This window comes from Juglans regia, chromosome 12 (genome assembly GCF_001411555.2).
Source record: "Juglans regia cultivar Chandler chromosome 12, Walnut 2.0, whole genome shotgun sequence".
Taxonomy (NCBI): Eukaryota; Viridiplantae; Streptophyta; class Magnoliopsida; order Fagales; family Juglandaceae; genus Juglans; species Juglans regia.
This window is the reverse complement of record NC_049912.1, coordinates 1,856,450-1,870,995: the sequence shown is the minus strand read 5'-3', so window position 1 is coordinate 1,870,995 and position 14,546 is coordinate 1,856,450. Positions and strand designations below refer to the sequence as shown.

General features: G+C 42.6%; 1 protein-coding gene across 2 annotated transcripts; it reads right to left on the bottom strand.

The window, feature by feature from the left end:
* Positions 1-7,958: 7,958 nt before the first annotated feature.
* On the bottom strand, positions 7,959-14,546 carry LOC108998192 (extra-large guanine nucleotide-binding protein 1-like). 2 transcript variants are annotated; one of them, XM_018974685.2, is made up of 9 exons: positions 12,943-14,546; positions 12,714-12,851; positions 12,525-12,629; positions 12,252-12,437; positions 10,981-11,161; positions 10,191-10,432; positions 9,560-9,723; positions 8,809-8,936; positions 8,604-8,728 (listed from the first exon to the last, which is right to left on the bottom strand). In XM_018974685.2, the coding sequence occupies exons 1-9, from the start codon at positions 14,245-14,247 to the stop codon at positions 8,688-8,690; spliced, it is 2,490 nt and encodes an 829-aa protein (XP_018830230.1). In that variant the 5' UTR covers positions 14,248-14,546; the 3' UTR covers positions 8,604-8,687. The 2 variants fall into 2 exon arrangements, with proteins under 2 accessions (XP_018830229.1, XP_018830230.1); XM_018974684.2 differs by having other exon boundaries at positions 7,959-8,936.

Sequence of the window (14,546 nt, the reverse complement as noted above, 5' to 3'; positions counted from 1 at the left end):
AACTAAAGTTAGTTTAAAATAATATTCTACCTTAATTCCTCTAAGCGCTTTTAATTAAGTTAATGTTTTACGTATTTTCAAATCAGTGTTTAAAATCCATCGTTAGATCGTTACGTGGATCTCCAGACGAAGGGACTGGGTTAAATACCCAGACCCCCTCTCTTTCTCCCTCACTTTTCCCTAGCCCCCTCTCTCTCCTCCCTCTCTCCTTCGGCGTACATAGTACGCAGCGTGCCTCTCTTCACCCCGAAGCCTCCAATGCACAGCCATGCGTCGCCGTGCGCCGGTGAACGTCACCTCCACCACCAACGGCTTGCTACCACTTCGGCGAGCCTCCCTAGCTCAGCCCCTCTCCCTCACGCTCCCTCTTCCTCTCCGCTGGAAGTGCAAACCCCGAATGGGCTTGCTGTCCTTAGCGCCGCCGTGCACCGTCCTCCAGCGCCACCACCTCCACGGCAGCTTCCTCTACCACCGGCCACCACCCTCCAGCAAAACCAGCACCTCCCATGCAGCCACCTTCCCCCTCTGTCGCACACAAGCACGCACAAGGAGACCCACGCACGGCTTCACCATGCGCGGCCTCTAGCACCGTCGTACGCGGCACCCACGACCACCTAGCGACACCATGGCTCCTCCCTGAGCTCCTCCAAGTCAGCCAAGCTCTCCACCCCTCTCAAGCCTCTCACTCATGCACGACTTCTCCCTCTCTCCAATGCACGGGTTACACCCCTCCACCGCCGTGCGCTGCCACCCACGACTAGTAACCGCCACCTTGAGCCTCCTCAGGCCGCCACCAAGCCAACCCAACCTCCCACAGCCCCAATCTGCCACCCATGCACGCACACTCTCTCTCACTCTCCCACGACTTCTCCTCCACCGTGCGGCCAGATCCACCGCTGTGAACCACCATGGCGCCACCCCAGTGCCACCATGAGCTCCACCAGCAACCCCTCAACCCAACCCTAGGTCCAAACCACCACTTTGAGTGGTGGTTAGTCACTGCATGTGATGGACAACCACTGCGCATGGCTGACCGCCACTGTACATGACTAGATCCGCCGTGTTATGCTCCTTGCCACCATCATAAGGCCTTCACGGGCCCTTCCAAGACCACACCTAGTTATCCAAATGCCTAAACAGTTAACGTACGTGGGTTAGCCACCACGTACGACACTTCCAACATCATCGGCTATGACGATCAACGAGCAATGCACGGGTTATCCCGTTGATGGTATAACCCTCTATCCCTCGTTAATTATACTAGATATTGATTAGTTGACTAGGTTGTGGACTGTGCTGTTAGTATTTGTGGAGTTGTGGTATTGTGATGTGGTTTTGTGTGATGAAGTGTTGGGCATTCTGTGTAGTGAAGTGTTGGGCATATCTATGTTGGATGGAGATGTGTTCTGCCGTGTAGTGTATTGAGAAGTGTTGGGCGTAATTGGGAAGTGTGTTGTGTAGTGTTGTGGATTGTGTTGTAATGGTGGCGTGGTGTATGTGGAATGAGAATAGTACACACTGGGTGTACTTTGTGTGTGGCGTAATGTGAGATAAGGAGAGTATATGTAAAATATACCCTCTTGGCGTAGTGTGGAACGGGAAGAGTACACGCTGAGTGTACTCTGTGTGGGGTATGGTTTATGAAGGGAGTACATGTGGAATGTACTCCGTATAACGGGGTGATGCACCATGTGGCGAATATGCCACAATGGTAATGTGGCGTAGTGCGTGTGAAGGGAGTACACGTGGAATGTACTCCATATGGTGGAGTGATGCATATGGCGAGTACGCCATAGTGGTAATGTGGCATATGTGAAGGGAGTACACTAAGAGTGTACTCCATGTGGTGGAGTGATGCACCATATGGCGGGTATGCCATAATGGTGATGTGTCGTAGTGTGTATGAATGGAGTATACAAGGAGTGTACTCCATGTGGTATACTGATGCATCATATGGCGGGTATGCCATAATGGTGATGTGGCGTAATGCATGTGAAGGGAGTACACGAGGAGTGTACTCCATGTGATATAGTGATGCATCAGATGGCGGGTATGCCATAGTGGTGATGTGGCGTATGTGAAGGGAGTATACGTGGAATGTACCCCACGTGGCAGCAACACTCCGTGTGGCGTGTCGTAGAGATAATAATGGTTATGTGATCGATGAGCATGGAACGTGATGGGTAGTGTCGGGAACTGTGGAATAGTGTCCCGAAGTAGTTATGGCGTAGTCTGTAGTCTGAGGTGGCAAGTGTCACCGTGATGCATTTATGGCTAAGAGTATGCGTGAAGTACCAGTACAAGTATAAGAGTGCGCAGCAGAAGTATGACTGAGGAATGTCACGAAGTGACAGGACTATTGACAGTCATGCTTGCGATGGACGAAGTAGCGAAACAAGTGTAAGAGTACGCAACGGAAGCATGACTGGGCAACGTCACGAAGTGACGTGGTTATTAGCAATCATGCTTATGATGGGTGAAGTATTAGAGTGTAGGAATGGCGTAACGGGAATGTGACGAGATGTCACGATGTGACGAGAGTACGTGAGGGACCGTACTAGTGATGAGTCAAGAGTTGACGTAGCAGAATGTTGGGTAACGCGACTAGGTTACGGTGTAGCTTGGGTGTAGCCTCAAGCTATATGACGTGACATAAAACGTAGTTGTGAATGGGGTCTTGTCGTGTTAAGTGTTGGGATGAACTGTCAAAAGGGACGGGTAGCGTGAAGAGTCATGCTAGCCAAGTTAAGAGAAGATTGGTATCAGAGTATGTCCCTTGTCCCTACAAGCAAGTGATCAACGTGTCATATGTTGATCTTTGGTAATGAAGGGGTAAGGTACATGTGTAATCTGGGTAGACATATGTGTTGAACGGATTCACCATATGTAATGGGTGAATCATGCTTATGATGGGTGAAGTGTTAGAGTGTAGGAATGGAGTAACGGGAACGTGACGAGATGTCACGATGTGACGAGAGTACGTGAAGGACCATACTCGTGATGAGTCAGGAGTTGAAGTAGTAGAATTTTGGGTAACGCGACTAGGTTACGGTGTAGCTTGGGTGTAGTCTCGAGCTATATGACGTGACATAAAGCATAATTTTGAATGGGGTCTTGTCGTGTTAAGTGTTGGGATGAACTGTCAAAAGGGATGGGTAACGTGAAGAGTCATGCTAGCTGGGTTAAGAGAAGGTTGGTATTGGAGTATGTCCCTTGTCCTTACAAGCAGGTGATCAACGTGTCATATGTTGATCTTAGGTGATGAAAGGGTAAGGTACATGTGTAATTTGGGTAGACATATGTGTTGGACGGATTCACCATATGTAATGGGTAATCTGTCATGAGCATAGTTGCACGGTGCTTAACTCTCAGAGTTGGCTTAGAGCCGTGTGGCTTGTATGGATGTGAATGAGGATTTAGTGTGGGCTAAGATGCATGAAGGTAGTGACGGATGTATTATCTAGGATTGGGATGCGTGATTCCATCAGTCGGAATCATGCGTCGGAATGTGGTTGTAAGAAGAGTATGACGAATGTCTTAGTGTCTTAATCCCAAGGTGAATCATGGGTTCACTTTAGTGGATGAGCACTGGAGGCAAGACTTTGAGTTGGAAGATGTGGTGACCGTAAGTGGTCCCTGAAGAGTTTAGCATAGTAAAAGACACGTAAGTGTACAGGATAGAAGGAGAGTGTTCCAAGTATAACGTAGTGCTAATTATAGTTCAAGTTGCTTATGCATTAGATAGAGAATGACGCTAAGGTATGTGTATGCATGTAGGTTGCCATCTGATAAGCACATGAATGGACTGCATGGTATGCAAGTAGCATGGAGTCCATGTAAGTGTTACGTTCATACTCTTCTAAAGTTTTCCAAGATACAAGAAACGCTTTTCCTTTAAGATGCTCACGAAAAGAAACGAAAGACGCTTTAAGAAAGAAAATGCTAATTGTTTAAAGGTATAAGTATGTACGGCCCCTCCTTGGCAGCCCCTGTTTACGCACCCAAAGTATTAATTATACACATGTGAATGGATGACTATACGATGTATCTATTGTATGTATTTTCTGAGAAAATCCACAAACTGATGAAAATGCATGAAAGACATGACAACAGATGCTTTTATGGATCCTACGAACCGACGCTTTCATGTGTGCCACGAGGTGATGCTCTTGGATGCCATGAGAGACGACGTTCAAGGTGACGCTTATGGATGCCATGAAAGCTGACATTTAAGCCCATGTATGTTCTTAAATGACGTATGCACGAATAAACTGTTAAAGAAATGATAGAACTGAAATGAACTGTAAAATGAAAAGACAAATTTCGGGCTTACGCCCCAAACGATGTTTATCCATGAAAAGAAATGTTTTCTCATGAAAAGAAATGTTTTCTCACGAAAGAACTGTTAAATGAAAGAATGAACTGAATGAAAGCTCCAGCTCTTTCGAGCTGACATGAACGAGCTAATGAAAAGCAAAGAAAGAAATGAAAGCATGAAATGTATGAAGATACGTAACAGCCACATGAATGAATGAAAAGGGTACCAATGAATGGGCAGATTGCAATGCTGGGTAAGTAGTACTGGAAGTGCACCCAGTCTTGCCCCTATGAAAGAGATTCTCAACCCGTGGCCACGGGTGGAATTCGGGTCCAAAGGAAGACCGCTAACCCCAACACACGGGGCGTAACAGTGTGTACTGGCCTATGAAAGTGATAAGAACGAATGGATGTATGCATGCATGTACGAACGCATGAATGCACGAACCTTTAAGCAATAAAGGCACTGACGGGGGACACGTTTTAAAGAAATGAAAGTCTTTTGAAAGAAAAGCCCCTTCCAGTGATGTTTTCAAAAGAACGCACGTATGCACGTAAGCATGCACGAACTCTTGAAGAAATGAAGGCACTGACAAGAGAAACGTTTTACGAAAAGGATGCCGATGTTTAAAAAAGAAAAATCCTGTCCAGTGAAGTTTTCAAATGAACGCACCTATGACACGTATGCATGCACGTAATAGTATATACGAGTGATGAATGCATGAATGAAAACCTATATTGTTATATTTTAACTGTATGAAGTAATGCTTACGAGTTTTCGACTCATTTTAGTTTTTATGTATGTCCCTCCACCCCCACAGGAACTGCATGATCAGGACGGACACGGCTCATGGGGAAGAGCACGGAAGTCTGGACACGAGTTTTAAACGCACGAGAGGCCTTTTATTGTAAAAATTAATATTTTTCGTTGTAAACCTCTTTTATCCCAAAGCACATTTTAATTTATAAACGTGGAGTCTCGCATCCTGGGTATGCAAGTGAAAAGTTTTAAATCAGATGGTAATTCCCGTCGTCCTTTTATAAAAATATTTTGTAAAAAGTCACACCACAAGAACGGGTGTTACAATCTGTGTATAAGGAGCATTACCCGTAAGAGAGAAATCCATTTCGCCGTAACTTAGGCCAGCGAGTGGCTCCCGATGGCACAGAATAGACCAACGAACCTTGGCATCTACGTTGAGGGCCGTTCGACGTTGGTCACCCCTTTGGCAACCTAGTTTTCTTCTAGATCCGTTTTTTGAGATCCGTTTCTGGCATCCGTTCTGCCACCACCCACCCTTACCGGCGAGAGACACAGCACGATCGACATAGATAAAGCTGACAGACCCAAGCGACCTCGCTGAGGGCCGTCCGGCGTCGGTCCACCCTTCTGTGACCTAGATCTCACTGTGTTGTCTCTCAGAGCACTTCGGCAATCCTCCCGACGTCTCCGTTGGTCGTGCCATCGACACAGACTGAGTCGACGCTCTCCGGTGAGTCTTCTAGGAGTACTCCAGCATCAAGCTTTGAGTTTGAAGCCATTGGTCTTCAGTAGTGGTCCTTAGCCGTGTATCTGTGTAGTAGATTTCTAATTTGGTCTCAATGTGATGATGAATGGCTATTGAAGGAGGGGAGTTGGTCAGTATGGGTTATTCTATGGTGTTAGTCATAGAATCTAAATCATTTACTTTAGTGAAGGAGGGGCGTATGTTGGCCATTACTGAAAGGGGTCGAAGGGTGATTTCTAAGTTGGTTTTGGGTTCAACAACAGTACAGTGGCTGGCTAAGGCCATGGAAGCGTGCACAAAGGATGAAAAATAAGATTTTTTCTTCACTGTCCGGGAAGGTAGAGACAGTTTCACGGTGCACCGCTACTCAAATGCTCGATGACGTTATATGGCGGTAGAAAAGTATGTGGTGGAGGTGGAATTTTATTTTCATTCCTGAGGAGAGGGGCAGTGGTTGGAGAAGGATGGAGAAGGTGCCGCGTAACTTTTCCTTTGGCAAGAGAGGGAGCGACGGTTTGGAAGGACAAGGTGCTGAAGGATGTGGCTCTGCTAGGGAGTCACGTAGCAAACATGTCGGTGGCATGTCCGCGAAGGAAAACTTGGAGGTGCACAAAGATCCTAGTACATCCTCAGTGGCGAGACAATCCTATGATGCAGCTCTAAAGACGGGTCATACTTAGGGAGTTTAGAGTGAAGGGGATCTGCAAATCACGTCTTAGGACCAGCTTGTTGAGATGCACAATTCTTTAAAGGAAATGGAAACCCAACTTGTAGAGCTGAAGGCAGCGATAGCTTTCTTGTCTTCGAAAATAGACCGACTTTTAGTTGGAGGCAACAGGGTTGTAAGAAACAAGATAGGCCCGAATCATTTAAACCCAATTAAAAGAAAACAGAAGATCGAATTCAGCTCTGTCCCTATTTCTAGATCCAGGAGAGTATGGCGGGTCAAAAGGAAATCCAGGTTGTTTGAAACAGGGTCTACATTGGGTATCGGCGTAGAGACATTGGTAATAAAATGTCATTCGCCTCATGTAACATAGGATAGACTGATAGTCGGTACTACACTCTTGGTCCCCGAAGCTCCCTCGTCAAAGTTGAAGGAGAATAATATGCCAAGGTTTAAAGGAGATGTAGGAACCCCGGAGGTGAAGGGACTTGTTGTCACCCTAGAATCTCTAATGAGGACCATGATACCATTAGAGCAAACCAATGGAGTTGTTGGAGAACCAAAGGGTTTGGTGTTGGTGCCTCGTGTAGATGAATGTCTAGAGTCGAAAGTGCAATTGGATATTGTGTCTGGGGATAATGTTGCTCCCTTGGTGTATCTTCCATCAATAGTGGACTGAATTTTGCCTAAAATTAACGAGATTCAACAGTTTGTGTAAATTTCACATGGAGGATGTGAAGACCAATTCAATGAACTAATAACTGCAATTGAGGCAAGTCACGCACTTGAAACCAAAAGTTTAAAAAAAAAACAAGGAGTTACAGTGTCTTTCTTGGACAATTAACTACGATGCTAAGGGTGGTAGCTCAACTAGAGGGAAGTCTAAAGGAAGGACATTGTGAAGAAGGGGAGGGGGAGGGGGGTATCAAGGGTTTGGAGTTTGGCGTTCGGGTAGAGTTTTAGTTCTATGAGAAACAAGGGTTGGGGACCGATCTAGTGTATTTTGAGTTGTTCTTTTCACGGACTTTTTGGGTCATTAGGAGCTTTTTGGGTCATTTTGGACAAGATGGTTTCTTGCATACATTTATCGTACTTGGTTTATCCTTTGATATATAATATTTTTTACTTGTAAAAAAAAATATATTATTAGCTAAATTAGATAAAGTAGTTATTTTAGTACATGGCTTTGAGTAAAAACTTTTCTTGTTTTACTCAGTTTTTATCATGATTATTTTTCTCTTTATTAAAATAAAATATGCTAATAATATTATAATTCTTCATGTTTTATATATGTGAACTGCTCACCTAGCAATCCTCGTACCTATGAAACAGTTGCGCCTATGGCCTTGAGATCAGAGGAGAATATCCCGGTGCCACTCAGATTACAGAAATGCTTGTAACACGGGCAGTACATGGGGAGTAAAAAAAGACGGAAAGTAAAGATCATGGTTCTTCAGTTTAACCAGTTATAGTGAATCTGCATCTTCTCATATTCACGTATGTTGATTCAGTACAACCAACATATCATATAAAAGATCACAAAGGGTTGGCTACAATGCTACATGCCTACATGCTCCTGATGAATTACATATTCTGTTTCCCAAATGAATATTTCGAATCAGGTTCTTAGATGGCACGACCAAATAACCATAGTACAAAAACAAACACATGGAAATCCATTCAGACTCACCTTTCTGATGTGGTCCTGCCAATCTCAAGTATCAGCAACAATAGCCTGAGCGAGGAAACAATCTTCTCGTTTCCATTTACATACCATTATATTTACACCCGAAAGAAATGTGTCCCAGAGGAAATTGACCCAATTGACAAGCCTTCTCCGCCTTGAACATCACTGAGAGGAGCTCACCTCAGTACTATAAATCGAATACTCGCTCAGGCTGAAGTTGGCTCTCTCTTCGTCCCATTTCAAAATCTCCCTTGCATATTTAAGAGCTGCATCAACAGTATCAGGCTCCAGCCCCTTCACCAGAGAAACATACAGCTTCCGCCCGGTGAGAGAAGAATAAAGTCTCTTGAACTTCACAGCAATGTAGTGGGATGCCAGATGACCCAGAGAAGGGCTATTATTGATGCTGTTGCTGTTGCTGTTGCTGTTGGAGTGATGACGACCGAGCACCGGATGAAAATCATGAAACCAGTCACATTGAGTCAATGGTACTAGTTCTACCTTCTCCTCAAATAGATCGAATTTGTTTAGTATCAAAAGGAAGTCCATCTGATCAAAGGTAGAATGATTCACAATAAATTCAAATAATTGTCTGCTCTGCACCATCTTGTTAGTGATAGAACCATTACCATCAACAGAAAACTGGTCATAGTCACTGAGGGCAACACAGAAAATGACCATTCCAACATCTTCAAACATCTCTAGCCACTTGCAGTTTTCTCCCATGCCTCTTGCATGTAGTCTAATTAGCTGGTACCTGGGAACCAACAACAGGCAATGATATGTAGTCACTGATTCAGATTCAGTTGTAAATTAAGAGTGAGGTAAGCAGTATAACACAGGTTCAGGCTTGCTGATAGCATGGGGAAGTAGTTTTCTCCAAATTTTCGAGCATTTGATAATGTGCCAGAGTAAAATGACCAGTATAATAGGATCACTACTGGTGATACAAGAATTTATCACTTGAGGGAGAAATGTACTTAATGGTCCCTGAACGTAGAAGGTAATAACTTTGAGCCTTCGTTCAATATAGAAGTTCAAGGGACCATGCAGAGAATAACATATAATCTCACACATGTATATCCATGATTAATAGCACTAGCTGAACACAGATATCAATGCATGAAAGTATAATTCTCTGTGGGTCTGATTATAGAACCAGACACAGATGGTCTGATAGTTAACCATAGAATGCACACAATTTTCCTTATGCTTCATACAACGGATAGTGAACAGTCACACATGTTTGCTCCTTGTGGGTATATGATATCTATTGGATAGTGATGTGCACTCAACTTGATGGTGAACCATCATTATCAGAGTTACCCATCTTCAAGGCACCAAAGTAAGGAATTTATCCAACAAAGAATTTGCAGCTACCTAAGTAAAGAATCATGCTGATCAGCAGCATCAATGTCAGCATCAGGTGCTGACTGGGGAAATGAGAAGTCCACACAAGCAAGCCCATTTAATGAAGTAACACCTTCAGCATTTAGGATATCCAAATTTGACGGTTCATAGTCTGTTCTCAATACTGTAATGGCCTGAATAGAAATCAAAATCATATATGAAGATATCATCAAGAATTGCAATAGCTCTTTATAGTAAACAATCACATAATAGAATTATGTATCAATACAACTGTGATCCTCATTGAGATTGCAGGACAGCTTAACAGAAGGCTGGTAAACAAAATGGGAAACTATTATCAATTTAAGCTTAGGTCATTAAAAGCTCAATCAGCCTCAAAACTGATGATCCATAGGGATAAATAAGTAAGATTAAGCAACACCTAGTCAGGCTCATAAACAGAACATCTTGTAAACCTTCAATTCCCTGTTTTCATGGTAATTCTCATGTTTACTGCAAACCACCTCTCTAACAAACTATTACTTTTCCATGACAGCAAAAGTGCTCCCAAAAACCATCCCAGGTTAAGAAGCATAACCTTAAACAAGTTTTTTCATAATTTTGCAAATTTAACCCAGCAGAGGAACATGCAGCTTCTTACCCGCTCTAGGAAATAACTAGCAACAGTAGGTAGCATTTCCAATTCACTTCTTCGATTGTATGTGGCCTGAATGGCTGGATCATTCCATAACTCCTCAACCAGTGGAGCATATTCCCGAGTACCAGCTGGAAAGATAGTTTCCAAATTTCCTGACACCATAGTTTTAAGAAGCCAATCGGAGAAAGCTTTCAGCCTTGGGCCAACAGAATAAATAGTTTTGTCATCATTGTTGCCAGTGTTCCCTGTTAGTTTGCCAGAAACTAGTTTCAGATGCTTAATTTATACAAGTCATGCACCAATGTCTATAAGGGCCTGATGAAGCTAAATTTCTATCATGTTTGCAGATCAGGGACCATCATCCAGTTGGTATACTTCACAAAGCATCTTGATTAAGAGGAAGAAAACAAACTCAATCCTTATACTGATATCAATAATTAAGATGCCAATGTTTAGTTGAGTGCTTATTATTACATACAAAGCATCTAAATTTGAAGATACGTTGATAGATCTATATGTGACAGATCAATTAGTATTTTGAAGACATTGTTCTATCTAAAAGCTAAATTTTCAAGAAAGTTTGAAGTAGGGGGAAATACATGTAGTAACTAAAGCCTTATTATAAGTCCTTGAGGAAAATATTTAACATGCCTAATATACACTCATACAAGTTAAAGATAAGAATGGACAATGACAGAATTGGTTTCCTGTGTACTTGTGTTCTTGCCCATCCTGATTATTAATAAAAAATTCTGTTTACAGATATATTATGAGAATTGATTTAAACCGGTACCTGAGGGGTCAATGATACGAGAAGAATGCTTTTTCTTTAACTCAATGAGCTCTTCTTCTTCAAAAATTTCACGACCCTCAAGTAGTATACCAAGATAGCCATACACATTGCTCTGGATCTTCAACTTAATATTTTCTCGCTCTTCGGCAGAAAAAGGAACTTCGTTATAAAGAATCTTGGCCTGAACAGGCATATAAAAACAAAATTAAACTATTTGGAAAATCAGGTATGACTTAGAACATGACTTTTGCTAGCACCTTTTATTGATAAGTTACCAATTCACCCAATGGGTCTTTAACCCACAATCTCTCCTACCAACCTTCCTTGGGGGGAGGAGGTGCCTTCTTATGACATCATCAATCCCTTAATAGAAATAAAAGAAAGTGGAACACCCTTAAATCCCAAGTACATGGGGCCAATAACATGAATCCTTTCCACCATTTAGCTTTATCTAGGACTATGTCCTCTGTTCATTTACAAGATTCAAGTTCATAAAGTGAAAAGTTAAGGTCTATGTAGCTAGTTTGTCTATCACAAATCTCCTGCTTCATAGCCTTTGGACAATCCAGAGAAAAAAAGACATGGGTCAAACTACAAAAACACCAAGCGCCATAATTGGAGCTGACTAAAAATAATAAAATCCAGAAACCTTCAAAGTGAACATATCTAATGGATGCAAATTTATATTTCTCAAAAAAGAGACTTGTGCTCTGCATGAAGACCTTCAAAAAATAAAAACTCAGAAGCCAAGTAGAAATCACATCACATATTTAAGGATGATAATATATAAATTTTCTGGCAATACTTTTAAAGGTATCACATTACGTACTATCTTTAAGCAATAGTCACATGTGTTCTTCTAGAAGTAGCACGACAAAAAGTATTTTAAACACCACTAGAGAGAGAGAGAGAGAGAGAGAGAGAGAAGTTGTGAACCACAAAAAGCTTCCCAAAATTCAGCACAACTACCACAGGATCTGCAAATTACAGCTGATTATAATTACCATCCAAAGAAAAGAAAAGAAAAAAATATTATAATGGCATCACTCTCAGATATTAAACCCATCACGAAATCTCTCTTCACATCAGCTCTATTTGATAAAGTGGATTACTTCAGTATTTCTCTTCAACATAAATTGGATGTCCGACAATAGAAGGGAATACAAAAATGCATGAGCTACTTGGCATTTATATAGCCATATTTGATCAAATTCACGTAAATAAAATAGTGAACATCATAGGTTTGGGACATGATTACACTAAGATATTACCTGCTTAAATATAGTACTCGTTCCAGATCCATTATATCCAATTAATAGAAGCTTCTGAAGTATTCTCTGCTGAAGGTAGTCAGGGACAGTTCTGTTAACTATATTACTCCCTTGTTCTCCACAAGAATTTGAAAATTTAGAAGGAACAGGCAGTGACAAGAGAGCGCAAACAAGCTTTGTTCCAGCCTGAAAAGTATCATGAAAGATTTATGTCCAACGCTGAAAATTAGATAAAGAACAAGTCAGAAACAAATATTCAACAAAAAACCATACCTTGCCCCATAGATAGCCTCTTGTATTCTTTTGTCCCTCTTCTTGGTATGATCCATCGTCATGCACCCAAAAGTGTGGGTTACCAGCACATTGAACTCCTGACAACTGCAGTATACAACAAAAAGATCTTAGCTTTTTCGTACACATAAATCAGTTCCGTTCTGTCTTTGATCGTCTAGAGACTTCAACCTGTAGCATCCGAAGCTCTACTTTAGTAATCTCCCGTCCATTTATAAAAACTTGTGTGTTTCCATTGCTAGCATCTGGCTTGATGGGACCTCCAACATTCAAGTGGGGACTAATAATCTTTGAAGGTTTCTGTCCTTCCTGTTAAATTCAACAGAAAGGTCAAATTCCATAATGATGCATGCAACAAATATAAGTAACGGAAAAAATGTGGAGAGTATATCACATTCACCTTTCCCCACAGACCAGATACTTTATCATACCAATATTTCCCCGGTTTGAGCTTCTCCGGTGGGTTTGAACAGGTCTGCAATATAATCAGTTCCTCATGCGAAAGAGGTTGTGCATTCACACAAATATACTCCGGTGGTAGCTGATTTGCTTCACACAACTTCTCAGTCCTCATTATCTGTCGAACCTCCAAGTCATTAAGCAGCCGCTTAAGCATCCGAGAGCACTTCCCCAAACTCCCTCGTTTTGACTCGTCAATCGGGAATCCAATGCAAGTAACACATTTCCTACCTTCTGGCATCGATCCCATAGCTCTAAGAACACAATTGCTACAATATTTTGCATCACAGACAATGCAAACCTCCTTTTCAGTGAACCTATTTCCCATAAAGCATCGATAGCATGACCCTTTCTTCCCTTTCACTTGAGGCATTCGCTTCTCAGACGCATCCTGAGTATATTCCTCATCAAAAGCATCAACAGACTCGAAATCACGAAAAGTCACAACTGGGGTTCGTATAAGATCGCATTTCGATTCATTATTGCCATCCACAATCTTCATAGAAGACACCTGAGATGAAGGGTAATCAAAACTCGACACCGACTCAGTTGAAACCCAATCTGCTTGACTCAAATCATTATTTGTGTCTAAACTCTCCTTTTGACTACACGAAACCCTTGAGGCCAGCGAGCTTCCTAGTGACTTGTCGAAACTATCGGAAAACTCTATCGTGCTCGAGATCCCAGCTCCACCTAATAACTCAGGGGAATGCTCATGACTGATGGACGAGAACCCAAATTCCCTCGAGCTGTTTGCTATATCACACAATTCACCGGAAGCGTAATGGCCATTGGAAAACTCTAATGCACGGGAGCTACTCAACTCACCTGACCGGAAATAACCCCGATTGCTCGTATTTCCCTCCTCAAAGGCAATCACAGAAGTAGGAGACACAGTTGCTTCAGAAACTAACTCTAGCTCTTTGCAATCACGACCACTTTCATTATTTCGGTCGAACGCAATCACCGTAGTTGGAGAAACCAAAGTAGAAGAGTCAGAACCTAACGTCTTTAGCTCTTTGGAGAACTTTTTACTCCGAGGATCGGGAGCTAAGAGCGGCTGCACCACTGGCAGGGACAGTTTATCAGACAGGGAGACCTGGGCGGCAGCGGCAGCAACGGGAATCCGCTCAACTTTAATTGGAACGGCACAGGGGAGATTGTAGGTTACGGGCGGGCCACTGTACTCGACGGCAAACGAGAACTCGGCAACATAATCGGCATCGGAGGTCTCAAACGGAGGCATCGTTGTCAGTATAGTTTAAAACTAACTTAACCAGAATTCCAAGGCAAACCTTCAATCCCAATCCCAATCCCAATCCCAATCCCAATCCCCACCAATAAAACACGAAGCTCAGCTCCGAGCCTAACTATCTTCAGTTCAAAATTGACAAGCAAAGAAAAGAGCCTAAACCCAAAGCCGGAGAGAGTTTGCAATGTTTTGGATTTGGGGCTGGGGAGGAGGAAAATGTGTGGGATTGGGAAAGTTTGAGACGAAAATGACAGCAAGGGAGAAGGGAGGAGAAGAGTGAGGGTGGATTCGGA